Source organism: Osmerus mordax, chromosome 15, assembly GCF_038355195.1.
Source record: "Osmerus mordax isolate fOsmMor3 chromosome 15, fOsmMor3.pri, whole genome shotgun sequence".
Classification (NCBI taxonomy): Eukaryota; Metazoa; Chordata; class Actinopteri; order Osmeriformes; family Osmeridae; genus Osmerus; species Osmerus mordax.
The window spans coordinates 7779375-7794818 of NC_090064.1; the positions used below are offsets into that span (position 1 = coordinate 7779375).

Sequence of the window (15444 nt, forward strand, 5' to 3'; positions counted from 1 at the left end):
TTAATTGACCACACATGGACACAAGTAAACAAGAGGACATGGCCTTCCTTTTCCAACGTGTGCTCAATACTGGACGTGCAAAAAGGCCTGTGCTAATAGCTGACGTTTGACTGAGAGCTTGGATGGGATTAATGACAAGCGCGAGAGCAAGCAGCCACCATGGGCCATAAGACAACATTTAAAAGGGTTCTGTACTCAAAAGGACAGTGAACAAGTCACCTCAACTAACATGTAATACACATGTACACAAAACCCTACAATCTGGGCTGTCACTTCAAACTGAAATCATGAATGCACTTGAAACAACCCATTCATTACACTGCCTGCAAGTAGCAACCCTGAAACGTTGACAAGAACGGACGGCAGGCTGTCGCTAAATGAAGAGCGCCACAAAAACCTACCTGTTATTAATTCAGTAACTCCGGAAAATAACACATTGTCCACGTTTAAAAAAAAACGACTTTCGTGATCGTGTGAGTATTTCAGATTTCTAGTGGTCGGTTAAAAAGAAAAACGACAGGCTGACGCAGACCAAACACATACGTCGCTCAAACTGGCTTTTTCTCTTCTTGGAGCTACACACTGGCAGCTACCTGTTAGGAAAAATACACTGGAAACATGGTAAACGCCCATTACTATACATCCTTTCCGATCGATGTCGATAAATATTATGGCTGTTCTTCATGTATTTCCGTGCAAATTGAAGGCTTTCTTCCACATTTGTTAACGGAATTCACTCAAAACTATTGTACCGTATGCCCACGGTCCTTGTTGGCGGCGCGACAAACTGTATTGTGAGATTGACAAATCTCCGATTCTCGTGAAACACCGCCCCTTTGCTGGCCCTCGGGGCGATCATCCAATCACATTCAACCATTGAAATGCGTATTTTTAAACCCCAGCCAACAGGACGGGTCCTTACACAAATATGAAGGTATAATGGTCAAACTGGTGCAAACATTTTAGAGATGGCGTTTGTTTAAAATGAAATACGAGTTTTATTTTGCACTCTATCTCTAGTGTTTGCTGAACTATAATGAACAGAAACTATAAACTGAATCTGTGCGCTTGAGTTAGGCCCTACAGCCTTAGGTGACTAACTTTTCTATTACTAACAGTCTGCCAAAATTAATGCAATTACATATTTTGTTCATTATTTACTTATCTGGATGTCTGTTTAACTGCACCCACAAATCACAAGGACATCATCCGACGTCCCAATTCTATAGGCTACTTTAATCACATTCTTGAAAACCTCTGATGTGGTCCTCTGGAATAAAATGCCTCTGCGACATTAAACCGGACCGTCTGGTCGCCAACTGTATTTTTACTGTACTTTTTATTGTGACACGAAGGGCATGGAAGACACATGGAACTCTACTGTGCAGGAAAAATGCAACACAGCTGATCTAGACTGGCACAAAGGCAGGCAGTGTCCTGTTTGCTGGCCACTCCAACAGCACAATAGACGAGGGGACAATAGGGGGAACTCTTTTGACCCGTTTTGTTGTGAGGGCTCGACAGCCATTGAGAGAATCTATTGTCTAAAGAGACGGTGCACTCTCAAACAATGTAACATTTAGCTTTTCTTAGAGTAGTCGCTGTGAATTCGTTTTTTTTATGCTTTTCTTATTTATTAATTATTTAATTGACAATGCACAGTGCTCCTAATAATGCTGATATGTTGCACCGGCATGCCAACTGGTTTATGTTGTTCACAAAGTAATATTTTGGGCAAAAATATTGCTAGTTTACTGACTGTTAAGGGGGGGGGGGGGTGTTATAGACTAAAGCTTCTTTATTTATATATATATATTATTATTATTTTTTTTTTTTATTCACGTAAAAAGCAGTTTTCCATCTCCAAAAGTGAGATCACAGGCAAGCAATAAAAGCTCAACTAACAAACACCAAGAAAAACTATGTTGTTTTCAGGGGCCTGCTTCCAAACAACACTCAGCCTGGCTGTATTGGCTGCATCCCTTCCTCTTATCCCATTACACTGCAGAATCAGATGTGGAGTCTGTATAAACTAATCTTGTAGATGACAGAGATGTGAAGCACATAAGAAACACTGAAATAAACACATCTCAATAAAACATGTTTTACTGCAGTCTGCGGGATACAACTGATAAATTTGGGTATTTTCGTGGGATTTAGTCGTAAATTAAATGTCTTGCCTTGTTTTGCACATCCGTATTTTGGCGCTGTCATGCAAATTAAGTTATCATACTCTAATTGAACCAGTGTGCTTCTACAGAACAGTTGTATTTTTCCGGTGACACCTCATGATTTTAGAGTCGCTGCTAACGGTGTGTCTGTAATCATGTCCTTGCAGAGTCAGAGTGACTCTGCTAGTCAGGAGGACAGAGATTACGAGTCTATGGAAGCGAATGTTTGGGTGGATTAGATGATCACGTGAAGTTCAAAACGGAGTGGCGGTGTGATTGAGACAGGTGGAGATTCTGAGAGATCGAACCGCAAAGCATGCCATGGAGGGGATCCGCTTTACAGCACGCAAACTTTGCCAAGTGTGTGAAAACAGTTGTTCCCAAGGGGTAGATCACTGCCAGATTACTCTTCATTACCTGAAAGGCTTAGCTGTATAAAAGGTTTAGTTAAATATCAAACCTCAGACCACCCTTTAAATGGGTGAAAGTATTTTAGGTACAATTGTACAATAAGGTACAATGTGTTCAACCAATGTAAAAGTTGTATAATAGAAAATTCATATGACTGAGTTGTGTAATTGGATGACACCCAACATCAGCCAATTTATCAGGCCGCCTGGCAGGGTAGCATCTACTGGAATAGTATGTACAGTAGACAGAGACAGAAACAGAACATCTACAGTGCATATTTGTGTTTCTCACTGTATCTGAATGGGTCAGGTAGACTTCTCAGAGTTATGGCTTTGTGTAAGCCACGGCAGCAATTGAAAGAAGGTAACAGGTACAAATCAAGAACTAGGTTGTTGTTTTTACTTTATGAATCATTAAAAAGTCAGTTGGAGAGAGAAGATTGAAGTCGTAGATACGTCCACTCCTCAGATCTGTTGTGAAACACAGGAAAACACGAAGTATATGAAGAGATAACCTCAGTAATAATGACAGAAGGATCGTTTAAAAGGAATGTGAGAAAGATTTAAACTTGACATTAAGGTGGCCCGCTCTCAAAGGTCAAAACAAAGGCACAATAGTTTTGGGGAGTAAACACGTTTTTATCTGTTGTCCTGGTGAGCTGAAATCGAATCCCGACGTACTGTTGAAGCGGCGGCTTCATATGTCAAGTGAATACATGCGTGGCCATTCAAAGGCACAATTCCCGTTTTGTTCCTTTTGTTCTCTGCTCAGCTCACCTGTAGCCCAGTTCCTGTGTTCTGGCCCCGGACACAGTTCCCTTAAAGGAGCACTACAAAGCCACGGCATGAGAACCCTGAGCGGCTTTTTGTCCCCTCCGCCCTCCCCCAGATCTGGCTTCAAGGTGAGGGACAATGGCCGTCAGGTTCCCAGGGTGGTGTGGAGGGGCACCCAGCGCAGCAGGTAAGTTAACCGTCCCCAAGTGCTGATCTACGATAAAGGGGACAGGGAGTCTCAACTGATGGCACAATGGGTGTCATTGTGGCTCCTGCCACATGGATAGCTATCCCAGAATGCCTTCTTTCTTAAGGGGGGGGGGGGTTCACTCCTCCGTCTCTCCTGCCAATCCGTGCCTGTAGGTGAGGCTGTTCCTAAAAGGCGGTGTGTCGTCGGGGGTGAAGTTATGATTATGTCCATGTCTCTGCTGCTTCGTGGCTTGATTTTCCTGATCCCCCCCAGATCTCAACCTAAACAGTGGCTGGTTTGCCCGGCCAGATGAGAGGGCCCTAAGCTGCAGGTAATCCATTACGTTCCCTCTGGGATCTACTGGGTTCCTATATCCTTCCAGCACTATTCGTCTGAAGTCATGGAGCTTTTACAACAGCATAACTGCTTTCCGGGTGGGGCTTTTGTTTTCAGGCTCGGTTATGTCAACAGTCACGCCACAGGCAGAGGAGACCTGCTAATGGGGCGTTACCTTGGGCCCGGAGGTGAAGAGGTCAAAGGGTAAGGAGAGGAACACTTCAGACACCTAAGTACTGTTAGAAAAGTAAACACAATCGTCCGCATTGTCTCTCCATCTCTGTCCGGGAGTGTGTGGACCCAGAGACGTACTCTAATAACAACAGGTCACCAGGGAATTCAACCTATTTTAGAACCCTGTTTACGTTCAACCTCAGACCTCTCCTGAGAGACATTTCTTACTCAACAAAAGCGTGTGTGTGTGTGTGCGTTTGTGTAGTAGTTGTTTAGATTGTTATGTAATTAAGAGGAAAGTGTGCATAACCGCATGGCAACTTTCTTCAAGTGCGTACTGAGTGAACTAAAGCATGTCAGAGAAGCGTAGTCCTGTGTCATGCACAATTGATGTTTAGTCAACCAGAGACAACACAGCCCTTGAGAATGAGTATGTGTGTGTACGTGTGTGGGTATAAAAGTATTATATATGATTATACAAAGATGTGTTTGTAAAAACAGACAGTTTTTCCACAGCTCACACTAACAACCAAACAACACATGCAGACTCTGTGTTTATTACAAATTATGAAAGACAATATGAACTAATCCTCAACGGGTACAACCAGAGAACGCCAGCAGACAGAAGGGGCTGTGACGGGTGACAGATGGACGTAGCCATGGCAACCCAGTGCCAGGCTGGCGCCCACTCCTGTTTCCGTGACAACAGGGGGCGCTGTTGAAACGCCTGTCTCTCCACTCCACCTCGTTCATCTCCCCTGCTGTGTTTGTCACGAGGGTGCAGACGGACACACGGAGCACAACTCTGCTCGCATCAGGAGACGCCCAAAGTTGAGGGTGTGAAGACTTCACTATCTGCAGGGAGGGGTCTGACACAAGATTAGAAGGCTCTTTTTGTGTTTGCGTTCTTGTAGCCTAGCCCTCAGGTCTGGAATTGTTTACCACAAGTTGGTGAACAAATGATCTATTGCAGAATGACCAACAGTCCCTTTACCAAACAAAACAAATCATTGATAAAACTGGGGGCGCTCCATTTCCCTCGCTGTTTACGGAGCTGAAGGTAGCTGGGGAGTCCTGTGTCTGAAAATACAGCTCTTTTGTGGTGTTCCTTTCTGTCTCTCTCTCTGGGCAGGAACACTCTGTTCTATGGTCAAACTCCTCAGATACATCCCTCCCCCTTCCTGTGTACTTCATCACACACACACACACACACACACACACCCCAGGAGATCAAGGTCCCAGCAGTATTTAAAGTTAAGTTGACATAGGATTGAAACAATACGAATCTACCATGTTCCATTTCCCTTTGAATTAAAAGCACATTAGGATTTCACGGATAATGTTAAAATGTATTTATTAAGCCATAACTGTCCGTATCACAATGCCAAAAACATGAACAACTGTAGTGAACAGGTAACAGGGCATGACTTGTCGCACGGAAATCAAATATTAATTTTGACTTATAAACATACAATCAACAAACAATTCAGGACACTTGTATGACTTGGAAGACTCAGGTGTTATGTCACGTTGTTTGAGTACAGGATGTCTGTGTTCGGTTTCGCTCAGACCTTGTACTTCCCCTTTCCCTTCTCACTGATGACACAGAGGTGCTGGATGGAGCACAGAGAAAGGATAGAAACAGAGAGGGGAAAGAGAGAGGCTCAATCAGATCTTCAATGAGTCAAGCAACACATTTTTCTAGTTTATGGAACATCATAGAAATATGTTTGAATCCTTCTTGTCTACAGGGTGTACATTTGTTCACCCGAGCTTCCTTATCTGATGTGGTGTTGAAATACTGTGGTGAGGAACCCCCCCCAACCCCTGATTGCAGATCTATTAGGGAGGGGGGGATGTTGGAATGTAAGGTCAGATGTTTCCCAGTCAAGAGTCACTTTGTGTTTCTCTGTTTCCTCCAAAGGAACCTGTTCTCCCCTGCAGCATGCCCTCACAACTACAAATCTTAAGAAGGATTTTTCTGTCCTTATCTTTACACATTATATATGAATAATGTAGGAGCAAATGTGTTACGGTTTGGCATGTGTGCATTTGGGAGGTAGATGGACTGGAAATAATGTTGTAAAGCAGCATGATAGTGAGGACCTTTCAGATGTAACATTGATATCTTTGAACTGTTGAAACCGATGTTTGTCATCTATATTTGAAATATGCGACATCTGATAGATTGGAAAGAGCGGTTTTATGGAAGTCAACATCAAAACGCAAAAACAAACATACACACGTATACATCTGGTTTGGAGCACATTCGATCCCATAAATTGGATGCTGACTTGTAGAAAGGTCCACACAGAGATAAGAACAGTACATTTCACATAAGAATGCACTAACTCAATTTAACATGCTAGGAGTGCTGGCATGAGGCACTGTGCTAGTCTGGAAAAACATACAGGTATTTCAAAACGTACACACACAATTACACGCTCACACACTTTTTGAGCGGTACTTTATTGTCCATCAAAGCTTGCTATGTTGATTTGCCCCTGCACACCAAACTCCCTTTACAAGAGTAGGTGAGTTGCGTTTCCAGGGGGAGAGGTGTCCTCTACATCTACTGATGTTTACTTTGAGTTCTTTCTCCAATCTCTTTCAACTCTTTCAGACTGCCCTGTCAAGGTCATTGCATAGGTCAGGAGAGAAATTGAGCTCTGGCCTTACGTTCAGGTCACGGAAATACTCGTTATAGTCCAAGGCGTAGCCCACAACGAAACGGTTGGGGATTTCGAATCCCACATCTGTTGAGAAAAAATACCGAATAATAAGAATGTGCATTTGTCAACTATGTAGACTTTAGTCTGAATGCTTCAAAAAATACTCGTAAATTCTGAAGAGGTTAAATCGGGTCTTCTACACACACATGTTCTAGGGTAAAAGAATACCTCACATACAATTTTTATCCAAGCTGGTCAAAGACAACCTTTTTGAGCATCGTCTGATTCAATATTACAGTATGGACCACTCGGGCAATGAAAATAGGTAACATGACACTGACACTGAAGAGAGGACAAGTCAGATAGAGGTACGTACAGTCAGGGAGGCCTCCAACTCCTTTAGATACCCTCTTCACCAGCAAACTGAAACACACCATACAGTATCACAGTACACACAACCACATGTAATGTGCACATTTCACATCAGACAGATCTTGGACAATCACATTCGATTTGCGTCAGTGTCAAACATTCATAACCATGCAGTGACCGTGACAACAATAAAAGCTCCTGCAAGATATTTGAAAAAGACTTCCACTTTGTTTCGTAAATCACAAAGTGATGAATCGAAATGCACTGGAGGAAGAAAATAGCACATCCAGCCCAAGCTCATACCCTGCGCATACTCAGCACGCACAGAGACAAGACGTCTACAGTCTGAACAACAGAACGGACGCCTGTTCGGGCAGGAAGAGGGACATCGTTTTCAAGCGTCTGTCACAGCTTTGGCATTCCCCCCCCCCCTCCCCCCGCGCAGAGTCCGTGCCACTCACCCCGCAACCTTGACCATCTTGGGTTCAAAAGTCTCGACATGCTTCAGAAGAGCCTTCATGGTCTTCCCGGTGTCGACTATCGCCTGAGGGGAGAAGGAGATGGACGTGGATGTGTAGCGTTTTATCAGGCGGCCGGAATATGCGCACCGTAGTATTGCAAAGCATATCAAGAGCCATGGTTTACCATTCCCATATTATGTCGCGTAGCCTAACAGAATGGTGTGTTTGTGTGTGTGTGGGGATCAGTAGGAATGCGTGTGTGTGAGTGCATGTTACATGAAGCCATCTCTCTACTGTTGATCTGCAATGCTGTTTTCCACTGAGAGTCACAGTACGGCTGACAGCTCTCATGTGATACGGTGTTTACACACGGATGACTTCAGTCTGGAAACTTTCACATCTGAAACATGATCCCACAGAGGAAATACCTCTTCTTCTCCCTTTTGTTTTCGAGACATAAAAACTGCTAAAGAGCTGTGGTCAGTATTGGGAGATTCTGTTCTTAGTTTGACAATAAACAAAAACAATGTGGGTGACAATTCAATATCAAACTTATAGGAAACAACTTGTGGTTCCTTTTTCCATTAATGAGATCAAATGTTTTTCTTCCACAATGTCATGGTCTCCAACATGATGCCAACTCATGTGGTAAACACGACTGGATATTGACACTTACCTCCACAATCAGCACATTCTTCGGGGACATGGAGAAGAAAAGAGAAACCATTTTAGTTCAACTCTCAACAACACATGAGGGCCTGGCTGACTTTCTTTCTAGAATTGACACTTATTGGACTGTAACCATGGTTACATTTCTGCTTCAAACTTCAGTGTTAAGAGATACATTACACAAACCCATCATTGTGCAGCCTCATAATGTATGATTGTCTGTAGTGTACAGTGAGTCCAAAGTCGCTGCTAAGGGTCTTGGTGTTGCACACTTTCTTTGGTGAACTGATTCAAACGGCAGGCTGACACTGAGGCTGGCTGTATGGATGTCTTTGTGAGACTGCTTCAGAGTAGCTATGGTTCGAGGCTGGGGCTCAAAGAGAATGCGGGCAGGCGGCCAAATGTCCTGGGCCTTGCAGGGCTACCACCTGATCTGTGTTACGTAACACAGTGGAGCAGTCCCGACGACGAGGAGCCACCGTGGGCACAACCAGGCAGCTCTGCTGCATACCTCCGCTGCACTTCTCACAGCCAGACACAAGCACAACATTGGCTCTGCACGGTCATCACCGCATGGACTACAAATACAATGAACCACAGACTACAAATCCACAGATCCATGGACTACAAATACAATTAACTATTATTTCAGACACTGACACAAGATTTTACGTTATTCCTCTAGCCCCCCAAACCACACACACCCAAACCCCCCATATCAGTCATTGTATTGTTCCACCCTTGTCCTACATCTGACGAATCCTTACCTGGAAGGGCCTCCCTTCTGGTGGGAGGGGAGAGATGACTGGAATGTGCCAACATGCCCACATGCAGAGAATTCCACCCAATCAAATCATCTGAACGGTCTCTCTGCACAGGGCTCCGAACTCCCCCACATCGCACACTCACTAAATTCCGACCTAACACTCCACAACTTTCCGCTATGACGTTTCGGAGTTGTAAAGCTGATCTATGAATTGTTTTGGTTCAAATCTAGAGCTTTAGGACTGCACCACTGCTGGTGACTGGTGATAAGACTGCTTGCTGTCTGTTGGCCCAGAGGAATGACACCATACAGCAGGGCTTTACACTAAGGGTAGGACACACCAACCTTGCACTATCAATACTACCCTGTGGTGACAGTTGGACAAACCCTCTTGACCTAATGACCCCTCTGCGGTGTCCTTGGGTAATGTTTGTGACTCCTAGATTGTATTTGCCAGGAAAGTGGAGAGTGAGAAAGCGGGAGAGAGGGGCAAGAAAGGGTCAACAAAAGACAGGGAGAGAGAGATTCTGCAGTCTTTTGCTGTCTGAAAGAATAATTATGTCAGGAGACATGATTCCTCGTGACACTGGCAGTGTCCTCTATTGACTCCAGATTGTAGAAACACATACTATCCAGAAGGGGGCCACACATCCAAAACTAGTCACAAGTTTAGGTGCATCGAGTTTCAAAAATGCATGTCCCTACAACCTCTTCAAAGTTCCTCAAAATGCCTGCAAATCTGCCTTGCAAGTCCTCATCCCTCCTCGTGAAGCGATGGTGAAGTACAGTGTTAAGTGTTACGCACTTTCACCATGAAGAAAACCAAACTGGTGCGTTCAAAGCTGTCCACACTCAAACGACAGCCGGGACGCTGACACCGAAAATGTGAAAACAGAAAGAAATCATGATGATGTCGCGTCACTGAATGATCTTGTTTTGCTCAGTGCAATTTGTCACTGTCAGACACTGTATTCAACTACCTGTCATTAGGAATCCGGTCTACACTACTGATTTCAGTTGAAGTGCAGGACATATGCGTCTTCCTTCCCAACATCCACTTAGCGTTCAGAAAAGAAATGAAAGAACTGACAGAGCCATCTGGTGGCCAGGAGTGTTTTTCACCATCAAATCAAAACAATTCATCTTCATTTATAAGTCCTTTTTACAAGCAATGTCACAGAAGACTTCACAGAAGCCCACCTGTCCAGCACCGAAGACTCACCCAAACCCTCAGAGGAAGTTTGGTTTGTTATGGTTGATCATGGTTTCCATGACACCAGATCTTGAAACGTCAGCCTCCATCACATGGACACCAATGACCAGCAAGAATGAATGCACCCCGACTGGAAATTATTTGATCATAATGAATGAAGGGAGTTACACAATCAATATCACTTACCATGCTTGTACATTCTGTGACATTTCAAAGCTTTACCCTGCAGCTAATTAGCTCATTAAACCTGGAGAACAGAGAGTCAATATACAAAGTGATGGACATGATTAGACTTGGTGCTTACCTTCCCTCGAAGCACAGACAGATCTTGACTTCCTATAATGTGCAGGTCCTCTGTCGATTGGTCATTCTGAAAACGTAAACACAACAGATTGACATACACGTGACCGAATGTGCGCACGTGGTCTGACATGGTCAAAGTTCAAGGTCTCCGATCGAGGACCCTGACAGAAAGGCTCTCCAGGATGACAGTGATCACGATTCTGTTGGTCACAAACCCTCTGAGATAAAGAAGCCTGGGGTGACGTCACGTGATCCCAACATGACCAATCAGACTGGCCTGAGTCCTGAGGTTGTGGTGGTCAGAGTTCAGCCTGGGACACAGAGGGCTTGAGATCACCCTAACCTCACATGGCCATTTGCAGACAGGCTACCCAGACAGACATATTGGCTATGCTGCAGAAAGCTGCATGAGGATCCGAACCACTGTCACTCTAAATAATGAGGATCAGAGGGAGATGTTCCAGCCAAGCACTTCCACACAAGACAAAAAGAAGCAAAATACAGTCTGATATCTAGGTTAACTTGAATCGACCTTCAGAAGGAACAAAAAGGAGTGTTTTGTAGACTTGTCTAACGAGGTACATTTATATGAATATTTATATGAATATGTTGCTGTGTTGGTTGTCTTACAAACATACTGCCTGTGTCACACTGCACTGCCTTGCTAATAACAGCTGTAACACAGTAAGGGCACCAGGACCATCTGCCCTTGAGATGCCCCTGTATGCGGATCTGCGACATCATCTGTGCAAGAGTGACACTCAGAGGAAAGAGCGTTGCACTGCGCATAATATCAGCGCTGAGAACCGTCCAGTGTTGTGACTGGAATGTTTTATTGTTATTACATTAGTATTGTTATTACAATGTGTGCTTCTAGATGAGTGTATTTTTTATAACTTTTTTACCAGTTCTAGAACTGATGGCATTAGTTCACTTACCAGGTAGCTCTTTAGCCTGATAAACTCCACCCTGGTCTCCAAGTGCTTGTTGGAGTTGCGGCTGAGCACCTTGATGAACTCCACCAGATCTGAGCAGAACTTGTATCCTCCCTTCAGAACACATAGCACCACAATGTCGTGGTCCCCAATGTCATCCATGATGTGACGGGCTAAGCGTTCGATTCTATGGGGTGAAAATACAATAAACATTCCCAGGAAATTGTATATGCACGTGTGTGTGTGCACAGTATGTGGACTGTAATCTAATCTGGGTCACATGAAACAGAGCTTCAGTTGACTATAGAAAGGAATATAACATACACCTTCTAATGTGATTAAAACCTGAGTAGATTTAGATATGATATAATGATATGATGAGAGAGATGATAACTCTGCTGTTACAATGGAAATACAACTGAACTGTGCAGTATATGTATGGCCTATTGGCCTATACATAGCCTTTATACTCAATGACAAGTCATCCAAGTCCTGTTCTTAAATAGTGGTTTGATGGAGAGTGGAAATGGGCTTAATTGAAAATGATTGGTTTATTAGGCACTGTCATTCCTTCCCAAATGGGGTGAAAAAGTAATCTGTGATTAATGTTGACCCCTCAGCGCAGCGGGAGAAACACAGTAGTCTCAAAAAGGGAGTAGCCTACATCTTTTTGGGACGTGTGATTTACTTAACTAGAGTGTTAACCATATTAGTGGGAGGCAAAGGTTGTTGTTAAGTCTTGCTTCCAAAAAACACAATTCAAATGGTTTTTCCAATTAAATGACACATTCCCTGATCCCTTTTGGTGTTAGAGCAGGCTACCTGTCCATGATAACCCCGTGTGGAATGTAGACGCTCTCGATGTCCTCATGGTAATGCTCTGGATATGTGAAAAGGTCGAGGCTGTATCCAGGCCAGTCATCCTTTATCTAAGACATAAGTAATAGGCTGACATACAATAGACTGCATGACGGTCAACCGATCCATCATCAAACATAATAGATCCATAGCAAAATAAAAAACAGTTAGGTAAAACAGTGATGTTTTACCTAACTAAACATTAAAATAGTTTACCACAATTCCTGCTTCCATGCGTCGAGGGTCGCTCTCTTTGGTGGCTGGTAGAATGCATTGTGCCATTTTTTCCTGCGTTTACAAGCTGTCGAAGTTTACTAGCTGAGGCTTACCACTGTAGAACAGTTAGAGACTTAGTTTTGGACTGCCGTAGTGAAGATTGTCAATGTCTTGAATCAGTAGTCAAAGTCCGTGTCATGAAAAAACGTATACAACACGCACCAAAAAGGGAGACTTGCACGCCATGGTCATGCTTAAGTTATTTGCCTGGGCACAGAGACTGTTGTGTTTCACTGGCATTCCTTGTGAGCGGACAACGAATTGCACAGGGGACATCTAATTAACAGCATGTGATTTTTGTAAGCCATAGTAGTTTACCGTGTGACGATGTCCGTGTTTATGCCTAACATTAAATATAGCTCCAAGCTAATCAATGTGTTTGAAAATAAAACGTCAAAAGATGTAAAAATATGTAGGCCCTACAGCATGGTCACCATATAATTTGTATAAATTAGTATCTAAATTAAGAAAACTATTAACAACACTTGCAATGGATAATTTCAAGTTTATTTTTCTGCTACTGTACCACAGACGAAGATGGGTTTGGGAAAGAGAGTGTTATCGACAAAATTACATTTTCACATCCAGGCCTCTCTGAGGACATTTTTTTTCTTCTTTTTAAAGTCTACTGACATAGGTCTAGCTCGTCAAATAAGAATGGCAGGAAAAGAACATTCTTAATTGTTGGCGATGTAGATAGTCTTGTATCTCTCAATCATGTCGATGTCTCTCTCCAGCTGCTTCATCTCCAGCTCTAGGCGCTCCTTGCGGTACTTCTTGGGGGTCGTGTCTGTGACAACCGAGAGTCCCTGGTACTGATGGTGCAGCTCTTCCCAGTTATTCTTCAAACCCTGAGTCAACAGAATCATCAAGGAAGATCTGTTAATTACCTACTTTAGTCATAAGTCACAAGAAAAGCTCACCAGTCATGCAAACTAGCTTATGTCAAGTCCATGAGTCAAAGTGTGCACATTGTTTACACAAAAACATTCACAGTTAACTGACTGGATTCTGTATTAAAGTCCATTCTTTTTTTAAATCACAACAATAGGCTACTCATGTATACTGTATGTAGCGGCATGGTAGGATGTAAATGGGGGCCTATAGGATTTACCCGAAGGATACTCTGCCTCTCATCATCAGAGAGCTGCTTCATGGCTCCCTGCTTCATTCGCTCCTTCACATAGTTGTCATACTCCTCCTGAGCCCTCTTCACCTCCTCCCTGCGCTGCAGAAGGTACTCGGGGGTCTCTCCATAGTCCTAGAAACAGGAGAGTTCATTTAGCTCCACTCCAAGATAGAGGCTGTTCAGAAAAGAGGACCCCTAACAGCTCCAGGCTAACATTACTACCTACTGCACCGACAATGCAACAGCAGTTCAAGATGTACCTTCTTCTTGATGTACTTTGGGACAAGGCCCGAATTCTCCAGAAGCTGCTTGTCTCCGCTTTTGGTGTCAGCGTAAATGGGCTGGGGTTTCCTAGGCACTGACATGATGCTCTCATTGGCATTTGTTTTTATAAAGTCCTTTTTGGTGTGAATGCCCATAAGTGGTTGCTCAGACTTGGTGGGTACCCGTGGTTTCCTCACAGTCGTGGTACCCCTATTGGTCAAACGTTGCGCTGAGGGGGGGAAAAAAGGATTAAAAAAAGAAATTGTTCAAACTGAGAAGGTAGAAGAAGAACTAGAAGAGCTAAGCTGTTGCCTACTCTCAGGGAGTTTGGGTTCCTTTGAGTGCTTAAGCAGGTATTTCTCTGGAGATGGCACGTCGACTTTAGCTGGTCCCATGGTCTTGTTGGTAGTCTTATTCTGCATCCTCTCCTGCTTAACTTGTGACCTAAACATTGACATGTATCTAGAAGAAATTGGATGACATAAATACAATGTGTTTAAGAAATGTGCCATAGCAACAAACTCCCATTCACGATACCCATTCAATTATCTGTGTAACAAGTGTCAAACTGAATCAACAGAGTTAGACACGCATAGCTTACACACATTGACTAACCGTGCAAACTATTTGAAAACATTAAAGTTTAGGAAAACTTGTGTTTGCTACAGTAGCCAGCTGCATTGCTACTGTACAGTAGACGTTTGAATGGTACTAATAGGCTACAATACCTTGGTTGCTTCTCTATTTTCACCTCCTCCCTTGGAATGAGGTTGTATATGCTCTCTGGTGGATACATTGTGGTTGACATTTTGATTATATGCTACGGAAAAAGAAAAAACACACGAAACTAGCTTGCTGGTTAGCTAGCTAACTATGTAGCTACAGCTAGCTAGGTCTACTTTCGAATGACAAAAAACAAGGGATGGCTGCTGGAATGTTTTGTTTGACAACACAGTCCAGGAGACAGTTGCTTAGCAACTGATGGGAAATACTTTTGAAGTCGAATGTGTTCGATGTCATGGAATACATATTGCTCAGTACTTTCTATTGGGTCTCACATTTATTGTAATAACTACGTTGCATGAAGCTATTTAAGATTATTTTATTTCACGACATAACGTTAAACATAAGTAGCCTACTTTTTTTATCCCCTTTGCGTTCTCCCAGGTTACGGTTTCAACTAAGTTTGTCCTATCAACGGAGCCGTAGCTAGTCTGTGTTCTTCCATGTTTACACACATGGTACAATCTCCTTGAGTCGTAAGCAGCTCCCTTTGGTTGTGATATTAGCGCACATAAATATTTTCAGGACTAAGGTAAAATATGTATTATATTGTTTGTAAAAATGTGTTTACCTCACACGTTAGGAACATGTAGATGAATATATTGACTACGTAATTTTATCTTCACAGAACCCGACTGCATATGCTCAATAAGTAAATTACAACAAATTTCGAAGTCCACAGATTAAA

At 43.2% G+C, this 15444-nt stretch overlaps 3 protein-coding genes across 3 annotated transcripts in view; all 3 read right to left on the bottom strand.

The window, feature by feature from the left end:
* Positions 1-680, bottom strand: part of LOC136957355 (rho GTPase-activating protein 21-like) — a 61819-nt gene extending 61139 nt beyond the window's left edge. Inside the window, 1 exon segment of the mRNA XM_067251236.1 lies at positions 402-680. The gene's annotated coding sequence lies outside the window, so the exon portion shown is untranslated.
* Positions 681-5422: 4742 nt separating this feature from the next.
* LOC136957462 (hypoxanthine-guanine phosphoribosyltransferase-like) lies at positions 5423-12663 on the bottom strand. The gene is made up of 9 exons (XM_067251407.1): positions 12521-12663; positions 12269-12375; positions 11450-11633; positions 10513-10578; positions 8237-8254; positions 7561-7643; positions 7104-7150; positions 6735-6811; positions 5423-5668 (listed from the first exon to the last, which is right to left on the bottom strand). The coding sequence occupies exons 1-9, from the start codon at positions 12584-12586 to the stop codon at positions 5621-5623; spliced, it is 696 nt and encodes a 231-aa protein (XP_067107508.1). The 5' UTR covers positions 12587-12663; the 3' UTR covers positions 5423-5620.
* Positions 12664-13067: 404 nt separating this feature from the next.
* On the bottom strand, positions 13068-14880 carry enkur (enkurin, TRPC channel interacting protein). The gene is made up of 5 exons (XM_067252032.1): positions 14702-14880; positions 14290-14435; positions 13970-14202; positions 13695-13841; positions 13068-13431 (listed from the first exon to the last, which is right to left on the bottom strand). The coding sequence occupies exons 1-5, from the start codon at positions 14779-14781 to the stop codon at positions 13258-13260; spliced, it is 780 nt and encodes a 259-aa protein (XP_067108133.1). The 5' UTR covers positions 14782-14880; the 3' UTR covers positions 13068-13257.
* Between the last annotated feature and the right edge of the window lie 564 nt (positions 14881-15444).

Coding starts and splice junctions, on each gene's coding strand:
- enkur (XM_067252032.1), bottom strand. CDS start 14,781: ATGTCAACCACAATGTATCCACCAGAGAGCATATACAACCTCATTCCA. Junction 14,436..14,701: donor AAAATAGAGAAGCAACCAAG/GTATTGTAGCCT, acceptor AATTTCTTCTAG/ATACATGTCAATGTTTAGGT. Junction 13,842..13,969: donor CAAAGTACATCAAGAAGAAG/GTACATCTTGAA, acceptor TCCTGTTTCTAG/GACTATGGAGAGACCCCCGA.
- LOC136957462 (XM_067251407.1), bottom strand. CDS start 12,586: ATGGCACAATGCATTCTACCAGCCACCAAAGAGAGCGACCCTCGACGC. Junction 11,634..12,268: donor CACGGGGTTATCATGGACAG/GTAGCCTGCTCT, acceptor TTCACCCCATAG/AATCGAACGCTTAGCCCGTC. Junction 7,151..7,560: donor AAGATGGTCAAGGTTGCGGG/GTGAGTGGCACG, acceptor GGTGTGTTTCAG/TTTGCTGGTGAAGAGGGTAT.